Consider the following 23,110-nt stretch of genomic DNA (forward strand, 5'->3'; position numbering starts at 1 on the left):
TGATTCTGCATGGCGATTGAAGAGTCAATGCGCGTGTTGTGGTTGTCGTGGCACAGGAACGGCGTCTTCCATGAAACGACCTGGGGCCATGCTTGTTCCAGCTGAAGAGCAACGCGCCTGCGAACTACTAAACGCGTTCCCTTCCAACTTCGATTCGTCCAGTATTGAAGATTCACATCAGGACGAGATATACTGTGAACGAACGTCGGTCCAATGCCGACCGTCGAATGACATTCAACATCGCCGCCCTGATCCACCTCACTTCAGCGACTTCCATCAACCGTCCTACTGTATGCTCGGCCAAGACCTCAGCCAAGCAGACCCAGCACTGCAACTTCAATGCCCAGCAAGAGCCAAGGGACGAAGGCCATGGAGCGCGGTAGGTCACCTATATTTCGTTGTGTCCCACCGAAAAACGTTTACCCTCTCACGAAAAATTTCTCACCTTCTCTCCATTATCTATCCATCGACTCAAATCGCCAGCCATGGCCAACGAGAAGATGCCGGAACAGGCCAATGTTCTGCCAGGGCAAGGCAACAAGCCACTCTCCCGGCCTGCCCATGCTTTGCCTTATGCCATTGTGCTCGACGAGCTCGATGCCCGCGATCAAGAGGGCCTGAGCAGCGCTGAGGCCAAAGAACGCCTTGAGAGATACGGCAGCAATGACCTCGGAAACGCAAAGGGTGTTCAGCCCGTGAAGATTCTCATCTCGCAGGTTGCCAATGCCATGACTCTAGTAAGACCCTCCACATACACCGAGAAGACGGCGATTAAGCTGATCCAGCCATTATAAGGTGCTGATAATGGCAATGGCCGTGTCCTTTGCCATTGGGTCCTATATCGAAGGAGGAGTCATCACCGCTGTTATCCTTCTAAACATTGTTGTTGGCTTCTTTCAAGAGTTCCAAGCGGAGAAGACGATGGATTCTCTCAAGTCGCTGAGTTCACCTACCGCTCAGGCTGTGCGTGCTGGTGAGAACATCACTGTGCCCACGATGGAAATCGTTCCTGGCGATATGGTTGAATTGAAGACTGGCGATACGATCCCTGCAGATCTGAGGTATGTTGCACCGTCGTGATGAGCATGCAACTTTTCAGCACTGATACAAGCTCAGACTTATCGAAGCAGTCAACTTCGAGACCGACGAAGCACTTCTGACCGGTGAATCCCTCCCCGTTCGCAAGGATCCGGAACTCGTACTGGAGGACGACACTGGTCCCGGGGACAGATTGAATGTGGCTTACAGTTCTTCTACGGTCACCAAAGGTCGAGCTCGCGGTGTAGTCTTCGCCACCGGCCTTAGCACCGAGATCGGGTCGATTGCTGCCGCCCTTCGTCAAAACGGGTCCAAGATCAGAGAGGTCAAGCGCAACGACGAGGGCAAAGCAGGTCCGCATAGATATGCGCAGGCTTGGGGCCTCACTACAACGGACGCGATCGGACGATTTCTCGGAGTGAACAAGGGCACACCACTTCAAAAGAAATTGTCTCGCCTTGCGGTGCTTCTTTTTGGCATCGCGGTCGTTTGTGCCATCATCGTCTTGGCCGCGAACAACTTCACTTCTGAGCGTGAGGTCATCATCTACGCGGTTGCCACCGGGCTGTCTATGATTCCAGCCTCTCTCATCGTGGTACTAACGATCACAATGGCTGCGGGAACCAAGCGTATGGTTGAACGCCATGTCATCGTTCGCAATTTGAAGTCACTCGAAGCGCTTGGTGCCATCACCGACATCTGTTCCGACAAAACTGGTGAGCAGAAACCCTATTGAAAATGCATTTGATGACTATAGTGCGCAAGCTAATGTCTACAGGCACTCTCACTCAAGGCAAGATGATCGCAAAGAAGGTCTGGATTCCGGCGTGCGGAACCTACTCTGTGAACAATTCCAACAACCCTGTGGACCCTGAGACTGGCGACATCCATTTCTCGTCTCGAAAGGACGACAGTGACCGAAGCGAGGACAATTCGACTCACGAAGCATCCGCTTCCGACTCACAAGATCTCCTCGATGGCAATACTCACCTCGAAGCATTCCTCGATGTCGCTACTTTGGCCAACCTGTCCACGGTGTACAAAGACAAGGAGGGCGTCTGGCATGGCCGAGGCGATCCGACCGAGACTGCTATCAATGTTTTCGCAACTCGATTTGGCTGGAATCGTGCCGAGATGAGCACTGGCTCCAACGCAACCTGGAAGTCTGTCCTTGAATTTCCATTCGATTCCGACGTTAAGAAGATGTCCGTGATAATGGAGAACACTGACACCAACGATCTGCATGTCTTCACAAAGGGCGCGGTGGAGAGAGTTGTCGACAGCTGTAACGACTTCTACACCGGCGACACTCAGGAGTCGGTCAAAATGAGTGACGAAGTCCGGGAACGGATCTACGCCCAGATGGAAGAATTTGCATCTTACGGATTGCGGGTCCTTGCTCTTGCAAGCCGACCAGCGCCCACTCACATCAACTATGAGAAAGAAGTCGATCGCAAACAGATTGAGGTCGACCTGACATTCCGCGGATTGATTGGCCTCTACGACCCTCCCCGAGCCGAGTCCGCCGGCGCCGTGAGAGAATGTCGTCAGGCCGGAATCGAGGTGCATATGTTGACGGGTGATCACCCTGGCACCGCGAGAGCTATTGCTATCGAGGTGGGGATTCTCCCGTCTCGCGAGAAGATGTCAAACTTGCCTAGGGATGTGGCAGACGCCTTGGTCATCGTCGCCAGCGACTTTGATAAGATGTTTGACGATCAGATCGATCAGCTCCCACAGCTGCCCCTTGTTGTGGCGAGATGCGCACCTAACACGAAGGTTCGAATGATCGAAGCTCTGCACAGAAGGAAGAAGTTCGCCGCCATGGTAGGATTTGCCCGATGCTCCAAATCCATTGAATTTGGCTGACAATGCGAACAGACTGGAGATGGTGTCAACGACTCGCCCAGCCTCAAGAGAGCTGATGTGGGCATCGCAATGGGCATGGCGGGCTCGGACGTTGCGAAGGATGCGTCCGACATCGTCCTCACCGACGACAATTTCGCATCCATCATCAACGCTATCGAGGAGGGACGGCGAATGTTTGATAACATTCAGAAGTTCATCTTGCACTTGCTCGCCGAGAACATCTCGCAAGCATGTGTCCTTCTTATCGGTCTTGCTTTCAAGGACAGCCGTGGATTGTCTGTCTTTCCGCTGGCGCCGGTGCAGATCATCTGGGTAATGTAAGTCTAAGACTTCCTTCGTCGAGTCCTCCGTGGATAACCGCGCTACTTACATCGTACACATCGCTAACATTTTTTGTCAGCATGATCACATCTGGAATGCCCGATATGGGTCTTGGCTTCGAAATCGCCCAACCAGACATCATGTCTCGACCACCGCAGTCACTGAAGCGTGGTGTTTTCACCTTGGAAGTCATGGTGGACATGTTGGTATACGGCCTGTGGATCTCCGCGCTCTGTCTCGGCGCATTCACGCTTGTCCTGTACGGGTTCGGATCCGGAGATCTCGGAGAAAACTGCAATGATGCCTACTCTGCCGCCTGCGACGACGTCTTCCGCGCCAGAGCTACGACATTCGCTTGCTTGACTTGGTTTGCGCTCTTCTTGGCCTGGGAACTGGTCGACATGAGGAGGAGTTTCTTCAGGATGCAGCCGGGTTCGAAGAAGTACTTCACTCAATGGTCAGTCCGCTCGCGAGTCTTCCGCTTCTGTTACCCCTGAACTGATCAAATTCTCTACAGGTATTACGACGTCCGCCGCAACAAGTTCCTCTTCTGGGCAATCATCTTCGGCTTCGTGACCATCTTCCCAACGTTATACATCCCCGTCATCAACCGCGAAGTCTTCAAGCACGAAGGCATCACCTGGGAGTGGGCCATCGTCGTCATTGCTGCGGTTCTGTTCTTCGCTGGCGTGGAGGCGTGGAAGTTCGGGAAGAGAGTCTTCTTCCGGCGACGTGCAGTCAAGATGGGCGGGATCATGCAGGATGCCGAGGAGGCGGACGTGGAGAATGGAAAGGCTGAGAGCGGAGAGAAGATGATTGAGAGCCCTCAATAATGCCCGCTGATATATCGAGAGACACGGGATAGTGGAGTGATAGGAAGCCAAATTGTTCGTCGTGGGTGAGTTTGCTGGTGAAGCAGATCCATGCCATGGCCCGCTTCTTGAGGCGTTGGTGAGTAGTACATAGAGAATCGCACAACGTATCCTCTTGCTTGCCTGGTGTTCTTTAGTGCACTTTCATCTCATGGGTCCTGGAAACCTCAAATTTCACTGCAATCACACCAGTCGCTGAGTTGACGAGTCCATGACCGACTTCCTTGGTCGCCTCGGTCGCCCTCAAGTCACTTTCGCATCAACCGCATTAGCAGAGTTGCGTATGATTTTGGTGTTTTCAAGATTGTTATGACTTCTCCAGAGTGTTCGACGATGTGATGAACGATGCTACTTCGGACTGGCCAGTGGACGTCATGGTCGATGCAGCTCACGGTCGAGCGTTGATGGCTGGCTCGACAGCCTTGAGTTGTTGTCTTCATGGACGAGACATGTCTTCAGCTGGATGAAATAGAGCATGGCACAGCGAACTCGAGATCGGACTTCGCGGCCTGACACTCTCTGCTGATGCGAGTCGTTACATTGCAAGATCGAGATACGGAAGACCGCCACCTTGCGATCACAATCGAGCAAACGGATGTGACTTTGTCGATGTTGCTGCAGCTCGACCCGCAGCCAACGTCACCTGCTCTGGGCATGTCGTCGAGGGACAGCTTGGCGTTGGACACCATGATGATGATGACCATGATGAGGGGCACAACCTAGGTAAGGCATGCAAGAAGGACTTGGAGGGGTAGAGGCCCGCGGGGCTGAGAAAGTCAATTCTTGGCGATGAATATCGCGAGCAAGTCGACGTCCCTGAAGGATGGCGACAGCATATTCGATGAATCGTGGATTAGATTTTCCCTCATAGCAACATGAAAGAGAGTCCGGAACTGGACGCTGGAGAGAAATTCGAAAGTGCCAGGAGTCATGAACGACGGGAGCGGTGAAGTAGTGAACCATCCGGGGCGCGTTGGTGATGCCCGCCAGGTGCTTAGGTTGGCCTGTCCTGATCACGAGTGCGTGATGCGTGATATTCAGCGCTCGATCCGGCGGATACCTTGGGCCTGCAGGGAGAATCGTGTGTGCGGTACATTTGGATCAATAGACCAAGACTAACGTGCAGTGTCGTCGTTGTGGTCCGGTGACTATTGTTTGATTCCCCTGGCGATTGGCGCTCGGCTACAACAGGTCCAATCGCGGGCAACGCAATCGACCGTACTAATAATCGTGAGATCCTCGTTCAACCTGCACGTCGAATTCATGATTTTCCAGATTGGCGACTATTGCATTGCCCGGTCACCGCTGCATCTTGCGTGATTATTTCCCCCGGCTACCCTGCACTGCTCTGTTCTGCTTTCATCCTGTGTCTTTCCATCCTCGTCGACGTCCATTGCTCGAACCTGCTTCTGCTGCATCCTCTCCCCCAGCAAGCTCTTATCTCCCTGTTCCCTGCAATCTGTCTGCCCGCTCGCGCAGGTACCGTGCAGTCGTCGTTCTAGAGAGTTCCCGCTCCCACCGAAAAGCACTCACGGCGAAGGACTCCATTCGAAGCCGCTATTCCTGAAAGCGCCGCAAAAGATTGGTTGTGAGAGATATACACAATGTGAGCCTTCCTCAGCACTCAGCGTAGCCAGCGCGACATGGTCGTTTCGCCATTTCGCTGGTCATGCTCCAACAAGATCGGTCTGAACGTGTGGAGGACGGTCGTCGATCTTGGGGCGCTGGTAACCGAATCTACGAGAGTTTTGGGTGGAGAAAATCCGACCTACCATGACCTTACGTGGCTGCCCTGACGTTATGCCTCAAAACCAGTCGGTGGAAGCCCTAAGGTCACGCCCTCGTCAGACTCTTTCCCTCCATTGTCTTGGTTTCCTCATTCACTGCATGGACAACTGTCCACATCCAGCACACTGACAGCAGTCTCCACAGTCACTCCTCCATCATGTCGACTCCTACCATACCGCCTCGCCCGCAGCGAAGTTCGGCAAAATCCGAGACTCCCTCTATCCCGCCGCGTCCTGTCCGCAAGACCGATCCGTCGCCTGACCGAGAAGCCTTCACTCGATCTCCGCTGAACTTCCCACCCACCGCATTGGGAAACACAAAAAATCTAGCTCCGAGCGGTCGAACGAGTGACGACCTTCCGCGCCGTCCTCCCAGCGTCAGTCTGCCAGATATTGGCCATGAGGGCGACGAATACTCCAGCTTCGATCAGCTGCCAGCTGAGGCCCATGGTGTATCCGGCGAGCAGACGAAAAATGTCTCCGCCGATCTCCCAATGCACCAGCCCATAGCTTCGGTGCCGCAATCCACAGCCAAGAGACAGATTCATACCGTAACGAGCACCGACTCCACACAAGCGGCCGCGGCAGGCATTGGTCGCTCTCGTCCAGCCGATGATGTGCATAAAATGCCGCCACAGGACGCAGGCGTGTCGATGCGTCGTGTGACCAGCAATGAGCCTAGACGCGCGCCGTCGGTGGAGAACCAACTTCGAGCAAAAGCCAGCTTCAACCGCTCTTCCTCAAGCTTGCAGCCCTTGGAGAGGACGACCTCTCGGCCAGGCAGTGTCCACGGCGATGACTTCGAACACGGCATTCCGGAAATTGGACAGCAGATTCCGTTGAACCGCTGGGCTGGCGATGCACAGGCCCCTTCGCCGGCATTGGCACAGCCTCAGCACTCCGCTGGCATTGGCTTCTTCAACGATGGATCCTCGAGAGCTCATCACAGGAAGAGGAGCTCGCGCCACGAATTCGGTCCACCCGACAGCTACGGTATTCGGCACGATCAAGACCGCCAGGATCAGTTCGAGCAGGAATGGATTCGCAAGCATCCACAAGAGGCCGCCAAAGAGGGATTCCACCATACCCATCTGCCAAAGCCGGAGACGGCCTTGACCAGTGAACAATTGAACAGGCTGATTCATGGAGATGCCTCATGTGAGAAGCTCCCGCAGATAGTGCTCATTTGCTCAGACTGACTTTCTACGCAGATGCGGCCGCTCTCGCTCCGGGAACGCCTGACGAAGAAATTGCCTTTGAAACCACCGAAGAATACCTCTCCCGAACGGGTACGCCGCAGGACGCCGCCACCGATCGAAAGCAGCGCACGTCCGGCGCCGAGAAGGCGGGCTTTCCTTTGCAAGAAAGGAAAAGCTTGCATCCAGAGGATGCTTTGGCCGACGAGGCGCATGCATCTCCAAGCAGACGTCAACGACTTTCTCGAGTAGACATCGACGACGAACACGAGCATGAGAACCTCGATGGAGCACCGATCTTGGCGTCGGATGAGATCATCAAAAGGCCCAGCAGCGCTTTCATGCATGCCGCAGTGGTGCCCGAACCACATCCGGACGATTACGATAGCGATCATAGTGTGACCGCTCGCAGAAATAGCAGCCGTCCTTCGAGCCGCCCCAGTTCTGTGCACGGAGCGGCCGTTGTCAACAACTATACTGGAGGCTCTCTCCACCGATTTATTTCTCATGACGAGCATCACCACTCCGGACATGGCACACCACTGGAAGAGATTGAGGAATATGAGCCACTGTTCCCCGAGGATGAGGAGGATGGAAAGCAAGTTCGTCAAAAGATTTTGAAGAAGAGGCCAGACTTGTCGCACCACCACTTTCCCAGTCAGGATGTATGGGAAGATACTCCTGATTCGCTGCAGTACTCCACGACGGTCTCAACTCCTGACTTAGAACGAACTCAAGAGCAAGCACAAACCACGGGCGCGAGCGCGAGCGCTGTCTTTGAGCCGCCAGAGCAAGAAGAGAAGCGCAAGGCTGAGAATGAAGACGACATGTTGAGCGATAAGAAGACTTTCATCAAGCCACACTTCAAGCCAGGTGTATTGGAGGAGTTCCATCACGAACGTCCAAGTCCACATCGATTTCCCAGCTCCGATGTATGGGAGGACACGCCTGACAGTGCACGAATTGAGACGACCGTGAGCGGTCCTCAAGAGGACGAGATGTTAAGTCCAACGGATGGCCGCTCAATGCCAGGAGCATTCCCAGGCGGCCAAGACGATGATGACTCTGGGTCGACCAGCACTGGTCTTCCAGCGATTCCATCACGGCCGCAGCGACAAAGTAGACTCGCGCAGGAAGTCAGTCCTGATGAGGACTCGACTTCTGCAAGGTCACCGGAGAAGACCAAGCCAGCCGTGCCTGCTCGTCCAGCTCGCATTGGTCAGTCAGAGCAATCGCGTTCTGCGGAAGATGGCGACGCTCCTGTGCCTAAGGCGAAACCTGCGGTCCCGGCTCGACCTGGCGGAGAGAAACTCGCATCATTGAAGGCTGGCTTCATGAACGATCTCAACAATCGTCTCAAGCTGGGTCCTCAAGGCCCGCCAGCAAAGAAGGAAGAACCCGAAGTCGACGAAGAGGCCGAAAAGGCGCCCCTCGCAGATGCACGCAAGAGCCGTGCGAAGGGCCCACCTCGACGGAAACCCGCGGCTCCACCTGCTTCGGACCGGAAATCCTCCGTCACGTTTGCCATGTCGCCGCTCATCACTGTCTGGTCGATTGACGAAGAGGATGAAGTACAAGTCAATGACAAGGAGACCGAAGACACGACAGCCCCGACTGGAAAGCCAGTTGAGATCGCTTTGTCGGAGAATGCAGAGTTCAATATCGACGCTGCCGTGTCGGATAAAGGACCTCTTTCACCGCAAGAGGTCGCAACCTCGATCTCATCTGCCGACCGGCCAGGCACTGCTGCAGGCCAGCATAGGGGCTCGGCGGCCGAGCTGGAGGCTGCCCTCGCTGCTATTGGCGCTGGGCCCGCGAAATTTGAAAGCCGTGACCAATCCGACGCTGCTGTTATTGACGGGACGAATGATCAAGCAGTCGACACGAGTACACCTTCAAAGATGGAGGATGAGTTGTGAGTTCGGAAAAGTGATGTGGAGTCCAGCTGTCGCTGTGATTGAAGGGAAGGGAGGCGTTGAATATACATGTTCACAGAGTTTCTGGCGTTTTGGCACGTTATACAAAAGTCTGATAAGCTAGCTGTTGAATCCGCAGAGACGTTAATGTCGGGCATTGAATTTGTGCGCACGCATACGCTGGTTGCGTAGGTCTTTCGCTCTTTCACTGAAACCCTCGAACGGACGTTCTGTCGGCCATGACCTGAAGCGAATGCACCATAATGCACATGCGATACAATGATCAATCTCTCTCGACTCACTGGTCAGGCTACCAATACCCTCCACCAAAGACATCGACCACACGCCATCCCATCCCACCTCACCCAAACCTCTCCCTCGCCAACCCCCTCAACATCTCCATCGTCTTATCCTCCTTCTGCCGATGCGCCGCAATCCTCTCCTCCCTCTCCGCCGCCCGAGCCCTCAACACCTCCTCCTTCCTGATCTCCCGTTCATTCTTCACCTTCTCCTTCGCCTTCAATTTCGCTTTATACCCCGCGATCCCCCCCTCTCCATCATCACCACCCATCAACTCCCCCTCCCCCACCTCTTCCATCCCCGCCTCTTTCGCCTCTCCAAACGACCGATTCGTAGCGCTGACTTCCCGCTTCTTTTCGAGCTGTCGTTCTCGAGAACCTGGATCGGCGCGCGGCGCGAGTTCGAGGAGGCGTTCTTTTTGGAGGGTATGGTCTTGAAGGAGGGAGTGGCGGCGGGAGGCGGCGTGTGCGGAACGGTCGGAGTGGAGGAGTTCGGAGCGGTGTTGGAGGTCTTGGAGGGAGGGGATGGAGGGTCCGGAGGGCTTTTTGGGGAGGGCGGGGCCGTAGTTATCGTCTTCTTCTTCATCTTCCACTTCCACTTCTTCATGCTCGTTTTCGTCCTTGTCTTTCTTGTCCGCGTGCCTTTCGACCGGGCGGGGAGCAGTTGTCGCGATGGCAGGTCTACTCGCCTTCACATCTGCCGCCGCCGCTCGAGCCTGCCATCTCTCCACCGCCCGCTCCATCATCCCGTGCTCATACCACCCTTCCGCGAGCTCTTTCCGATTCCATTTTCCGACGAAGCTCTTGAAGCGGCCTTTGATCTCATCCTCCGTCAGGTCGTCGATGGAGAGCTGCTTTTGTACGTCGAGGTACTCGGCGAACAAGGGCTTGAAGGTCTGGAAGTCGCCTTTTTTCAGCGTTTCTCGTGCGTAGGGTAATCGCACTTGAGGTTCTTGTCGTGATCGGTGGTGGCCATGGTGGTGGTGATGGTGCTTGCGTCTCGATGGACTGCGGTCGTCGCGGTGGGGTGAGCGGGAGCGCTTTCTGCCTTTTTGGCTGTCTATAGCGTTGGAATCCATATTGATGTCAATGGATTCGTTCGAAATGAGGTAAGTAGCGTGGAAGAGGGGTCACGAACAACACATTTTACTTGTGACAGACCACGAGATTTATGCGTCCTGGAATTTAGGCAAAGCACACAGCATCTACTGGCTCGTCGTTGCTAGAGAATTTCGTTCAAGGCGCGAGCGGCAAGTCGGCCATTCATGAAGTAGCAACTTGTCCTATGATATGACATGCTCAAGAAATAACCACGTCCCAGCATCATCACAGCCTTGTCCGTTCCAAAGGTATGCGTCTCTCGAAGTCGAGACTGCACGGATGATGCGTGCTGGAAGTGCATGTTGTGTGTTGCTCCGAGCCATCCCAATCAGTGCAGTCAATCGTCCACCTTTCTGCCTGCCAATGTGTGCTCGCCGGCAGCGTGGTGTAGTACCTCGTTCTGCGTGCTCGCCGCCCTCAATGTCCGTGCTTGCTCGTCCATCACTACCATCCGCCGTCATGACTACTCCCTCCTCAAACAATCATCTGCGCGACGCCCTGCCCTCCTAACGTTTTGCTGCTTTGGAACTCCTGGCCCTTGAATCCGGCGAGCGCGTAGAAGAGCGATGCAATGAGCAGCACAACAGCCACCGCGATCAGTGACGTTGTCATCGCAATCAGGGACAGCCATTGGATTATGGACATGGTCAGGTATATGGCGGCTCGCATGTAGTTCGTTTCGAATCGGCGGATGAACGAGTCGAATTTCGGCGACGTTGGGCAGATCCGGAGTAGAAGCGGGATCTCTATGAAGATGATGACGAAGGCAGATACACTGCGATTTGGTCAGTCTTGGAGTTCTTGCGAGCCTTTGCGGCCGTGTATGCTTGTGGTCGACGTACAAGCAGATGACGCTAAACAGAATGACAATGTTGAAGTGAAAGATGTTGGCGATTCCCAGCGCGAAGCATAGTAGTACGCAAAGAATTCCGGTCCTGTGAGTGAAGCATTGTCAGAGATCGGGCCATGGCTCGTGTAGACCTCGAACCATCATACCATTGACCGTAGATGCCTGGAACTGTTGTCAGTCGACTTGTCCTGCACGTGCCATGTCTCAATACGATTGATACTCACTGAAGTTCCGCGATTTGAGCTCATCCGCGAACGTCATGATGTCGGCTGATATGCAGCGAGAGGTCGCTGTTGTCTTGTCTTTGTGGTGGCCGCGTTCTGGGTGGTCTCGACTTCGGAGTTGCGATCAAGCAAGGGAAAGGTTTTGTCGTTCACAGCAGATGGAGGGTGAATATGCTGTAGTATGGTGGATCGGTAACGCGACTTTTGGATTGTCGTTGATTCGTTAGTCAGTATGGAAGGTAAGTGTTGTTCAGTGTTGTTGCGATGTGACAACAAAACAGCTTGCGACAAGTCGAAGTTCACGGGTGGAGCTGACCACCTCACAGGGCGAGGGAGCAGCTTCCCGCTTGGCCCGATCAAGGGTCTGCAACACGTGGATCCGTGGCTGAACTTCGTCCCCTCATCCCATCGAAAGTGGCGGAGCTTCCGATGATTGAGGACGGGAGTCAATGTGACAATTTTGTTTTGGACGTGATGGGAGCACCGACTATCACAGCACCGCTGTGCGAATGTCTACAAGCTCAGGGATGGCCTGCATTGTCTCGCTGCCGCAACACGCGTGTGGCAGACGTATCAGTCGCCTGCAGGTCGTCGCACGAGACGCATCGCATCACTCGATCTGAAGCGACAAGCTCCGCGAGCAGTCTGCTGGGTGCAACATGTTTCCCATCGAATCCTGTAAAGTGACTTTCATTGCGGCTACGCGGTATGAAACTGGGCTCCACGACGATGGATCGCGCAGTCGATACCCATCGCCGGCCAGACCAGCGTTTTGGTCAAATCGTCCTTTAGACTTCTTGAACGCCCCCAAGTGCCATGCTCCAACCGAGTCTCGTCCATGTCCCGATCTCGCTCTTCTCATCCCATTTCTGCCTGACGCTCCCCGGGTATGCCCTCTATCTCTTTTCACACTCAACCGCTGGATGGGTATACGAGACGGAACACATCGTTGAAGACGTAGTAGCTACCCTGGCCATTGGGCTTCAGCTGGAAGGTCTGGACGTAGCTCATGGGGCGCTTCTCCTCCTCGACCTAGATGATACGTCAGCTCTCAGTTTCAAGCCCTGTCTCGACCACGCTACGGACCAACAACGCGCCGCTCACGATGACCAGAATGCCGCCGGCCTGATCACTTGGCTGAGCATCGAGTGTCGCGACTTGGTGTTCGACCTTGGCGAATGGAAGAGCTTGCAGCTTCTCGACGATTTGCGCAGTTCCCTGGCAGGGTGCGGCCTCGAATGTGAGCATGGAGTCATTTTGCTGTGAGACCCGTCAGCGACCTGGACCTTTGACGAGATGTGCGAAGATGTCGCATGTCGCATACGTAGAGGGCGCTGAGTTGAGAGCGATCGCTGTCAAAGGTCTTGTAGTAGAACTCGACGAATTGCTCTGTGCATCTGTCAGAAGGTCGTAAATAAGGAGGGTTTAGGTCCTGGCGTACTCGCGATGTTCTCGAAGTCTGCGGCTGGTCTGTTAGCTGGTGTATGCTCTGCCCGTAGTGCGGGGATCAGCAGGATACACACCTGCCATGTTGTGTGATGTGATGTGAAGTGATCGTAGTCGCGACTGCTGTTCTGGGCTGCTGTCTCAGCGGGATGGATAGAGCGAAGAGGGAGGTGTGTATGGAACAGTTCAAAGTGGTGTGGAAAGTCAAGTAATAAAGCTTCCATCTGGGCTGCAACGTCGGCGGGGCAGCGATCGGGCCCGTCCGCCTCCGCTCGACACGAATTCACGGCCTCATCCCGACATTCCACTTGAATATTGATGAGACGTACAACTTCGTTGCTGTAACGTCCACCTCGAGGAGCAATCACGTCTGAACTATTGAACGGTCTTACCTGTGGTCTGCTCCTCCTCACGTGCTCTCATTGATGAAATCCTGGTGATCGAGACGGAGATTTGGTCCTCCTTTTTCCACATACATTGCTGAGAAGCCTCTCACAATGGTGGGCAAAAAATCAGGCCGCGCGCTCTTGCGCGAAGAGGGTAACGTTTCCCACATCGTGCTGGCTCGGTTGGAAGACCGCGAGAAGCCGGCCGCTGGAATTCGATATGCTAATGATCAGGCAGGGCTACAAAGAACCGACAACAACATGGACTTAACATCATGGCCGCAAGTTGGCATGATCAACCAGAAGAACTACTACACGTGAGTTGCACGAACCCGCAGTGCGACATACGCCCCGGCTGACATTCAAAAAGTGAGTTCTTGAAACGCGATGATCAGGTTCTGGCACTTCGTTTACAACAAGAGGAGCGGCTTGACCGCCGAAAGAAAGCAGCCGTCGACCTTGACCGGGCTCGAGCACAGAACGGTCAAGAAGGACCTTTTCCAGACGCGGATCCAGATCTCGATGAGGACGATTCCATGGAAGATGTGGACGGCGAGAATTACGGCTCGAAGACCATTATCATTCACGTCGGCAGCCAGAACCTGCGTTTGGGATTCGCTACAGATGCCTTGCCCAAGACCGTGCCAATGGTCATTGCCCGCAGAGCTGATCACACAGAAGCAGAGGATTCCGAGCCCGTGCCCAAGAGGATCAAACTTGATGAGGATGCACCTTCGGAAACATGGTTTGGTGAAGACTTTGCAAAGGAGTACGAGACCATGGCCGCAAACTTCAAACAATTGCGGCGGCAGAACAAGCGTCGAGTCTTGCCAAACTCCCGCGAGCTGGTCACAAAGTGGAACAGCGTGACCCAGCCGGAGCTCATCTCGGAGCACAACGACCCTCTACGGATAGACTGGACGGAACTGCCACCCAAAGCTGCCGATGCTCCCAATTACGTTGTCGGCGAGGCTGCTCTTCGCATTCCAGAGAAGTCAAGACCAAAGTATCGCCTCAAGTGGCCCGTTCGACATGGATGGCTGAATGAAAAAGACTATCCCAGCCGAACGACACTCCTTCGCGACTTTTTTCTGATCATCGAGGAAAGCATCAAGACCCAACTCGACGTACCGAACAAAAAGGACTGGAATCAATACAGTTGCGTCTTCCTCATCCCAGATCTATACGAGAAGACACTGGTAGCCACAGTCCTTCAGGAACTCATCCGTGACTTTGGGTTTTCACGCGTCTGTTTCATGCAGGAGTCACTTGCTGCAACTTTTGGTGCCGGATTCAGTACGGCATGTATAGTCGACATGGGTGCGCAAAAAACGACAGTGTGCTGCATCGAGGATGGCATGTGCTTTGAGGAGTCGCGAATAAACCTGAAATACGGAGGCTACGATGTGACGGAAACATTCGTCAAGATGATGCTGTACGACCGCTTCAACTACGATGACATCAATCTCATGCGAAGACACGATTTCCTGCTTGCCGAGGAATTGAAGGAGAGATTTACGACTCTTCAGGATGACAACATCAGCGTCCAGCTGTACGACTTCCACCTTCGCGCACACGGTCAGGAAACGAGAAAGTATCAGTTCAAGCTGTACGACGAAGGATTTCTGGCCCCGCAAGTAAGTGAGACGCATGTAAGATGAGTTACATCTACTGACCTTTTACATCCAGGGATACTTCAAGCCGGAAATCTTCTCCAACGAAGAGAAACTCGCAGGACGACGCAAGCTCATTGGGAGATCGCTAGATCTGTATGACGGATCACCGAATGATCCCATGTCTGCCGCTCAGAAAGCTGTGTACAATCATGTCCAGAAGAGCATTCCCTCTGCTGTATTGGACGCACCAGCGAAACCCGCAAGTCTCCTTGCAACACCTCTAGCCGCTGCAACACCGAGCAAACATCGACCACTCGCCATTCCAAGTCATCTGAACGGCGAAAATGAGGCAACGCCTCGATCATCAGTCGCCGGATCGCCGCCTCCCGATGATGCCGGCACGCCTGCTCCCAACGGAGAGGGAGCGAACGGCAGCGAAGATGCGGACCAGATTGCCGGCGTCTACGACCTGTCCGAGCGAATCATCCCAATCATGAGCTTGCACGATGCCATCATAACCTCCATCGAACATGCGAGCAACGGCGACGAACGCAAGAGGCGGGACTTCCTCGGCAGCATCATGCTCACAGGCGGTGCATCCAAGACACCGAATTTGCAGAGTCATCTAGAGCTCCAACTACGCGCCGCGATGCCGCAGTATCCCAAGGAAATTTTGGTCGCTCCGCCGCCTCGAGATCTGGATCCATCTGTCATCGCCTGGAAAGGCGGGAGTGTTTTCGGTAAGCTGAGGATGACCAACGACAGCTGGATCTCAGGTCTGGAGTATGATCGGTTGGGCAGCAGGATTTTGAATTACAAGTGCATGTGGCACTGGTAGATATGCGTGCCGAATCCAAAGGCAACGAGATAGCTCAGTCTCGTTCACATTTGTATCGCAAAGCCGAGAGGCCTCAAGGCGAAATTAGGGATTGAACGACACGGCAGCAGGTCACGATTCAGAAAGTCGAAGACTGGTCGCATACAAGCTATTGATACAAGTGTGACGCTACCAAGATCATCTGCAAAGAGCTGTATACACATTCGCTATCATAACGACATCCAACTCCATACTCATGATCCAGCCATCGCTCCTCGTGCAGGTTCGACATTCTCATCAAGAGCGTACGCATCACAGATCTCCTGTCCAACGCTAACAAACTCAAAGAAACGCCCCTCGCTAACACGCCTTGAGATAATTACTGGGAACCAGACCAGGACCAGTCTTGCCCGGCACCTCAGCCTCCCACCAGCCGTCGTCCTGGTGGCGAGTAACTGCCAGAACGTCGCCCTTGCTGAACGAGAGCTCCTCCGGTATCGCGGCTTGGTACATGTACATTGCGCGGGCTGCGAGAAATGTTAGTAAGACGGTTGAATTGCAGGAAGCTGGGAAACACGTACCGTAATGCAAGATCGGCCGTCCGTCTTTCGTGACTTGCCGCTGGTGGCCCTGACTTTGACTCCTAGCTCGTGAGGTCACTTGAGATCCGGAGTCAGGTCCAGCTGCGTAGTATTGGCTCTGTGGCCGACCGCCGCGCTGAGATCCGTATGGATCACCGCCAGAAGGTACAGGAGCGAGTTGCAGCGCCATGGGAGCTCCAGCGTGCTCAGATGCGCGGCTGCTTGGTGGACGACTGGCACCTCCTGCCGCGGGTCGACTGTATGCCGGGTTTGGAGAGGTTGCGCGCGGAACTTGATAACCAGGAGATCCGCCACGAGAAGCATAGCCTGCGTAGTTTGGAGGTTGCTGCATCGCTTTCGCTGGGCTTGAAGACTGTGGTCGTGGTCGGCTCGATGCTGGTCCGCCGTATGGGTTGGGCGACGCAGCGCGGTACGCTGGCTGGGCTCGCTGCTCACCGCTGGCGTAGGGGAGAGGGCTTGTTGCCCGTGGTGGGGCAGGAGAAGTCGCTCGAGGCGGTTGTCGGTGATCTGTGCTGCTTGAAGATCGGGGAGGTGCTCCGTTGAACATGGCCTGCTTTTGGCCAACGTACTGCGCAGTCGCTTTCTGCATGTCGCGCTTCGTATGTGCGGGCTGAGGCGCACCTAGATGACTGACTGGTCGCTCGTAGGACGGAGGTGGAGTGTTGCGGTGAGTGGAGTTGGCGAACGGCTGGGCAGGTGTGCCTGGTACTGGCGTTGCCATTCCATAGTGGCGATCTGCAGACTGTCGGACAGAAGATTGCTTTGCGACGCCCTTCAGCTCTGCCAATGCCTGCGCTATCGGGTCCAGCTCATTGCCGGCATTGCTCCTAGACACCGCCGTCTTTTTGCGGGAATCAGGATGAGCGACCTCAAAGACGTTGTTCCCGATACCCAGCTGGTAGTCAGCGCGAGGATCGATATCAGGATCTGCACCGGGAGATGGTTGGCGATTGAACATGCCAGCTCTACTAGGGTTGCCGAAAGGCTGCTTTGTTGGGCTGACGTTTGCACTCTCTGACTGCCGAGTTGTTGCGGGCGTCCAAGTGTTTCTGCCGGTGGGCGTAGACGCGTTGGATCCTTGCAAGGGCTCCTTGCTCTTTTGACTCTTCCTGCGGAATGGCGACTGGAAAAATCCACTCTTCTTCTTCTGAACCTGCCTCTCTTCCGGAGGCCCTTGCGAGGCGTAGGAATTGTTCGAAACAGCTGAGATGTTCGACCCGTTGTACTGTTTCGTTGGAGAGACATTTCCACTGATAGGCTCCACACTCGAAAGAGAGGTAGGCTGGGAGTACTCGCTGTGTCCCAGACTGTCCCGACTTCCTGGACGGACTGGAGATGGGATAGAACTACGCTCAGAAGGCGGGCCTGGTCTACAGAATTGAGTCATCCCATCGGTGGGATAGGGGTTGTGCGGGATGACCGGGGCGTCTGCATACGGGTTCGAATGCGCAGAAGTCTGACTGAGTTGGCTTGTAGCCAGCGGTGGTGGTGCTGCGCTTCCGTGGGAGCTTCGAGCTTGCGCTGTGAATGAATCTTCGCCTTGAAGCGAGGCACGACTTTTGGGAATGCCCATCTCGTCCCGCAGGTTGGAGTCAGGATCGTGATGCGACTCAAATGTGCTGGGCTGTGGCGAAGATGTTCGGAAGGTCGGGTTCATGGTTCGCTGGAATTGTGCCACAGAATATGCCTCATCGTCGGACTCGTGGTTCGAGGCCACATCTTCGATATCGCCGCGGCAGAAGTTGATGTATTTTGGAGGATCGGGAATTTCCTGGCCAGTTCCAGAGTCCTTGATGAAGTTGCAGATGTCCTTTTCCACCTCACAATCCTCCAGAGATAGGCGAATCTTCTCGCACGACTGATCGTCACTAACACACACAGTCGAGGCGATGTTGGCAAAGCTCCAGAGGCTGCTCTTGAAAAAGTCGAGGCGCTCTTCTTCCAGATCCTGAAATTTGTCACACGCAGCCTTCCATTCTCGGTTCCAACGTCCCGTCGTCTCCTCCAGAATCTTGACTGCGGCCTCATATTCGTCGCTATTGGTAGACATCTGGATCTGCGTCTTTTCCAGCTTTGCCTTGTTCTTTCGCTCCTCCTGACCCATGACCATGTGGCCTTGGGCCAGGTAGCCCTTGATCTTTAAACAGTCCTGCTCGAAGCGATCCCTCGCTTTGTTCACAGTGGCCGTCTGGATATTCTTGGTCTTGAGCAGTTTTTCGATTCCATGCTGTACAATCTTCTTTCGCTCTTTGATACCTCCGTTGAATGCGGTGAGAGGTTCCTCCAGCTCGCTCTTCATCTGACTGGCAATGGTGGCATGCGACTTGCCCATCGATTCGACTTCGCCGCGGACGACATCGAGCGACATGCGCAACGTGCCCGACTCAGAAGATCCCAAAGGCTTGCGTGCGAGACTGAGTAGCGATTTGGCGTAGTCCTCCTCGATTTTGGCTCGGGCTGTGTAGAAGGCTTTCAATTCGTCGCTCGTGGTTTTGGCATTCGACATGCGATCGAGCAGAGGCCCGACGCCGGCGTCATCTTTGCCCCAGAAATTGTTCGCGACTGTAGAGGAACTGTTAGCGATGCGTTGTCGCGTATGGGACATGTGCTTTGTGCTGACAAGAGAGTGAGACGGATGGCCCGTCGGAGGCATCTCTGCTGGGCATGGTGCCCGCCAGCTGAGAGGAAGAGATATGAATGGCAGTGAGACTGTCGTCGTATGGAATGATGGTATTGTAGGTGTCCTTGCAAGCGAGCGCAGCAATATTGCGTTGTAATGTGGTTGATTGATTGATTGATGAAGCCGAACGAGCGGATTGTCAAACGTGGAGAGACGTTGGGCGCGAAAACGTCACCCAAAACAAAGCCCGTTGCTGCATGGCAACATGTCGCGCTTATCCGACTCCCAGTGACGCGTTTGTCTGTTCTATCACCAAAGGTACTCACCAACACGAGAGATCTTTCAAACGTAGCAGGGCAAGCAAGAGAATCTGTGCAGATGGAACAGATGATCTTTGCTGCCTGGTATCGCCACGGAAAGTCCGCTCATTACAGGAGAAGATTGAGGGCATCTAGACTGCTTGTGTCCTATCGAGCAATGCAGTAAGAGTTGCGTGGAAACCTGGTGAGCTGAGCCTCAAATGCGGTATCAAAAAAGTCTGTTCCGCCCTGTCGACAATGTAGTTCCTGGACGTCGCCTGAACTTCGCAGTACAAGGCGCAGCTTGGAGTGTGCGGCTTGGGCGGGAGTGAGGAGGTAGCAAAGGCTTCAGTCTCCATCGCATGAGTAGTGGTGCGCGGTAGAAGAGCAAGGTGACCATCGCTGATACTGGACTGAGATGCCTTCTTCCTGGCAAGCATTGTGATATTGTATCTCAAGGCGACAAGATGTCAAGTGAAGTTCACGAAATTCACATGAAAGTGTCGAGTCTTGGCGGTGGCTTCCATCCCTACGTCACGTCTCCAACGACCTACCTTGCCTATCTTACAACAACCTCAACCAACATCGCGACATCTACGACTTCGATGGCTCTGCGAAAGGGCAAAGCCATGATCGAGGACGATGAAGAAAAAGAGCAACATCGCAGTCTGATCGGTGCTGGGGTCGACCTCGCATTACGCCCCGTCCGCCCTTTCCTTTCTCGGCCCGCGATTCGCGCATACCTAACGACCATTCTCTTTGCCCTCACAGCGTTTCTCCTCCTTGGACTGGCCACCACCAGCTACGCCCTCTTCTACTGGTCCTACATCCCCCGCATAGGCTTCTCCCGCACCGTGCATCTTCAATTCGACCATGTGCTACATCACCAGCACGATCCAGCGACTATCAATCCATTTCCCCATGGCACCGTCAAACTCACGCCGGACCTGGTCAGCGCGCAGGGCTACGACATCATGGTGGAGATGACCTTGCCGCATACACCATCAAATCGAGACGCTGGAAACTTCATGCTCGAAGCCAAACTCTACGCATCGGAGGGCATCATCCCCACGGTCCAGGCCAATCTCGCGCCAGGAACGTCGCCGCTACCATCTACGCAAGCACTCGCGACTTCGCGACGACCAGCTTTACTACCTTATCGCTCTCGTCTCGTGAATCTTCTCCAAACGGTGATGGAGCTGCCATACTACGTCTTCAACTTCCGCTCCGAAACCACAACCCTCAAGATCCCACTATTCGACCGAGTCTCATTCCCACGAGGTTGGCGCAACACACCCTCGACCATGCATCTCGAAGTCCAATCAGCACACACCCTGCAAATCAGTTCCGCGACCGTGCATTTCCGCGCGAGATTCAGCGGTTTGCGATGGCTAATGTACAACCACCGCATCATCAGCGCCCTAGCCTTCATCACCACATTCTGGATGACGGAACTCCTCTTTGCCGGTCTCGCATACGGCGCACTGGCCATGTACGCCTCCTCTGCCTCTGACAAACCCGTCAAGGCCGAGTTGAAAGCCGAGGTCGACTCGAAGACTGCTCGCATAAAGCAGGAGGCAGAGGACGACCGTCCCGCCACGCTCTCGGATACAGAGCGTACGTTTCCAACGCTTAGCTCGCAAGCGCCGTTACACTATACCAGTCCTGCGGATATGTTTGTCAAACAGGAGCCGGCGGAAGACCTCGATGTGCCCGAACATGTGGCGCGCGCGGTGGAAGCGGATGACGAGGACGAGGACGAGGACGAAGCCTTTGACTTTCGAGACTCTGGCATAGGGACGAGTCTCGAGTCGTCGGGTGGAGTCGGGCGGAAGGACAGCATTCGAAAACGGCGAGGACGAACAGAAGTCAAGGAATGAAGCAGTACCGCCTGTGGATTACAGGTTTCCATGATTGATCAATACATGTCGGATAACTGAACGACATTGTGCTTGTCCGTCCAAATCTTTCTGTGTCATTTGTTTCCTTGATATGTGCTTCGGTAATTCAACCGGAATGTACTAGGTATGTCCTGTCCTTTACATCAATATTTCCACGATCGTGTTGCAAGACCTCATCAGTCCTCCTCAAGACATCGATCAACTCGTCTCAATCCTCCTACCCCTTGTACTCCTCAGACGTCCCCTCAACTTCCTGAACGTCCCGCTACTCAACTCCAGCGCCGAACCGTGCTGTTCCGCAGCCCCTTCTTTGACCACTTTTCGTCGTTCCGCTCTCCGATCCTCAATCATGCCCTGACTGACACTTCCATACCCGCCTCTTCGGCGAAAGCAAGTGTCCATCAAGCCATTCGCGTCCAGCATGCCACGGGGAAAACTCTGCACCAGCTGAAAGACCTCCATGGGATCGCCCAGAGCCAGTATTTGCGGCTCAGCAGCTTTGAATATCGACAGCGCAACTCGGAATAGCGTCTTGGAACCCTCGAAGAACAGACAGTCCCAGACTCGAAGCACGCATTCAATCGGTAGGGTGCCCACGAATAGTGACATGAACCAAGCCGTGGTGGCCAAAGAGACAGTTGGCAAGCGGAGTGGTCCGGATCCACCGCCAACGCCGCCCATTCCGCCTTGATCGTCGAGTTGCGACCACACTGCGGGAAGGGAGTCTTTGATGCAGCTCATCAAAACGCCAATGTCGATATTGGCGCCTTCGAGCGCTACGCCGTGCGTACCAGGGAGATGTAATGATGTGACGATTTCCAGCAAGATGAATGCCTTTTCCTCGTCCTCGTTCAGGAAGAGGAGCAGCAAGCCGGCGATGAAATTAAGTGACTGACAGTATCCGATTTGCGGGTTATGCACAGCAAAAGCTTGAAGCACACGACGTAAGGCCTGTACGATCGGCGTTTCGGGATCTTTGGTCATGCGATTGCGGGTTGAGTTGGCGTTGCTTCGTCCAGTGCCGTTGGTTGTATCGCTGTCGCGTAAAAACTGCTGCGTTAGTCTGCCACCTCCGGCTCCGGCTTGTACATCGAACATGTCCGAAGGATCCGGCTTGAACCGTACATTGTCCGGAAACGTCCTGTTCAGGTCGCGCTCAATGTGCTCGCGATCGGTATCACCTAGACCGCCCTGCTCTACCTTCTCTAGCAGGTCCCCGTACAGGCCTGGTTCGCGAGCTAGTTTCCCCGGGCCTCCTGCATACCAGAACCACGCATTCCCTCTGTAATCTGGCGGTATGCCCTTTCGCACATATCTCTTGATTTTGTCGGATTTTGGCGGAAATCGGACTGCGCCTGGGCTTGTGTTCAGGCCGTACGAGCGCATCAGCGTCTGCCATTTCTTCGCCCTCCGCTCGATGTGGACGGTATAATTTGCGTTCCATGCATTGTACTGCTCGACTGTGACGTAGTGGGAGGCCTTTTTGAAACCGTAGCGATCTCGTGGGATGACTTCGCTGACTGGCCGTGATTGAAGATTCTGTCCGGAAACGATCTGCATGGAGGAGCGTTCGCGTGATGTAGGTGTAAAGAGTGCTGGAACATTGGTGGATCGGCTTCCAAATGCCTGATGCCCTCGCGGTACGCCCAATATGAGTATGCTAGCGCTTTGACTTCGACGGTGAGCAGCATGTAGGCGTTTAGGCGTAGTCGGACGGGCTTGCTGCAAAGGCTGTGTGCTTGCACGGTCAAGTGAGCGTACGGATCGAGCCTCTGCGCCATCGGACTCATCGGCAGGGTCAAAGCGCGACCGTTTGGTAGGTATGGGTGCGATCAGCTTCGGTTGCGAAGCTGATGGATCCAGAGAGACCAGTGACCGCATGGATCGCACGGATCGAATGTCCAGACTGCCCTTTCCGCTCTCGAATCCGTCCTCGTACATGCCGATCGC

General features: G+C 54.5%; 9 protein-coding genes across 9 annotated transcripts; 4 read left to right on the forward strand and 5 right to left on the reverse strand.

Moving 5' to 3' along the window:
- Positions 1 to 485: 485 nt before the first annotated feature.
- On the forward strand, positions 486 to 4,626 carry MYCGRDRAFT_84460 (Na(+)/Li(+)-exporting P-type ATPase; the record flags this gene model as incomplete). The annotated part of the gene is made up of 8 exons (XM_003854753.1): positions 486 to 737; positions 796 to 1,061; positions 1,117 to 1,754; positions 1,817 to 2,865; positions 2,920 to 3,224; positions 3,308 to 3,685; positions 3,746 to 4,007; positions 4,573 to 4,626. The coding sequence occupies 8 exons, from the start codon at positions 486 to 488 to the stop codon at positions 4,624 to 4,626; spliced, it is 3,204 nt and encodes a 1,067-aa protein (XP_003854801.1).
- A 1,419-nt stretch (positions 4,627 to 6,045) lies between these two features.
- Positions 6,046 to 9,002, forward strand: MYCGRDRAFT_90493 (uncharacterized protein; the record flags this gene model as incomplete). Its single annotated transcript, XM_003854754.1, has 2 exons — positions 6,046 to 7,045; positions 7,099 to 9,002. The coding sequence occupies 2 exons, from the start codon at positions 6,046 to 6,048 to the stop codon at positions 9,000 to 9,002; spliced, it is 2,904 nt and encodes a 967-aa protein (XP_003854802.1).
- Positions 9,003 to 9,360: 358 nt separating this feature from the next.
- Positions 9,361 to 10,377, reverse strand: MYCGRDRAFT_67943 (uncharacterized protein; the record flags this gene model as incomplete). Its single annotated transcript, XM_003855677.1, has 2 exons — positions 9,361 to 9,840; positions 10,030 to 10,377. The coding sequence occupies 2 exons, from the start codon at positions 10,375 to 10,377 to the stop codon at positions 9,361 to 9,363; spliced, it is 828 nt and encodes a 275-aa protein (XP_003855725.1).
- Positions 10,378 to 10,873: 496 nt separating this feature from the next.
- Positions 10,874 to 11,707, reverse strand: MYCGRDRAFT_67944 (uncharacterized protein; the record flags this gene model as incomplete). Its single annotated transcript, XM_003855676.1, has 4 exons — positions 10,874 to 11,174; positions 11,242 to 11,334; positions 11,396 to 11,411; positions 11,474 to 11,707. The coding sequence occupies 4 exons, from the start codon at positions 11,508 to 11,510 to the stop codon at positions 10,874 to 10,876; spliced, it is 447 nt and encodes a 148-aa protein (XP_003855724.1).
- A 479-nt stretch (positions 11,708 to 12,186) lies between these two features.
- On the reverse strand, positions 12,187 to 13,093 carry MYCGRDRAFT_103087 (nuclear transport factor 2; the record flags this gene model as incomplete). Its single annotated transcript, XM_003855675.1, has 5 exons — positions 12,187 to 12,505; positions 12,560 to 12,733; positions 12,798 to 12,862; positions 12,915 to 12,932; positions 12,997 to 13,093. 5 exons carry the CDS (start codon positions 13,001 to 13,003, stop codon positions 12,386 to 12,388), a joined length of 384 nt encoding a protein of 127 aa, XP_003855723.1.
- A 178-nt stretch (positions 13,094 to 13,271) lies between these two features.
- On the forward strand, positions 13,272 to 15,759 carry ARP2404 (actin-related protein, ARP8 class; the record flags this gene model as incomplete). The annotated part of the gene is made up of 4 exons (XM_003854755.1): positions 13,272 to 13,459; positions 13,544 to 13,622; positions 13,676 to 14,942; positions 14,995 to 15,759. The coding sequence occupies 4 exons, from the start codon at positions 13,417 to 13,419 to the stop codon at positions 15,757 to 15,759; spliced, it is 2,154 nt and encodes a 717-aa protein (XP_003854803.1).
- Positions 15,760 to 16,098: 339 nt separating this feature from the next.
- MYCGRDRAFT_10310 (uncharacterized protein) lies at positions 16,099 to 18,988 on the reverse strand (the record flags this gene model as incomplete). Its single annotated transcript, XM_003855674.2, has 3 exons — positions 16,099 to 16,265; positions 16,320 to 18,902; positions 18,961 to 18,988. Coding segments are annotated over 3 exons (2,778 nt in total), but the record flags the coding sequence as incomplete, so codon positions are not given.
- A 912-nt stretch (positions 18,989 to 19,900) lies between these two features.
- MYCGRDRAFT_15613 (uncharacterized protein) lies at positions 19,901 to 20,749 on the forward strand (the record flags this gene model as incomplete). The annotated part of the gene is made up of 1 exon (XM_003854756.1): positions 19,901 to 20,749. A coding segment is annotated over one exon (849 nt), but the record flags the coding sequence as incomplete, so codon positions are not given.
- Positions 20,750 to 21,490: 741 nt separating this feature from the next.
- On the reverse strand, positions 21,491 to 22,660 carry MYCGRDRAFT_22578 (uncharacterized protein; the record flags this gene model as incomplete). The annotated part of the gene is made up of 2 exons (XM_003855673.1): positions 21,491 to 22,169; positions 22,257 to 22,660. Coding segments are annotated over 2 exons (1,083 nt in total), but the record flags the coding sequence as incomplete, so codon positions are not given.
- Positions 22,661 to 23,110: the final 450 nt, after the last annotated feature.

The sequence above is a fragment of the Zymoseptoria tritici genome, chromosome 2 (assembly GCF_000219625.1).
Source record: "Zymoseptoria tritici IPO323 chromosome 2, whole genome shotgun sequence".
Lineage (NCBI taxonomy): Eukaryota > Fungi > Ascomycota > Dothideomycetes > Mycosphaerellales > Mycosphaerellaceae > Zymoseptoria > Zymoseptoria tritici.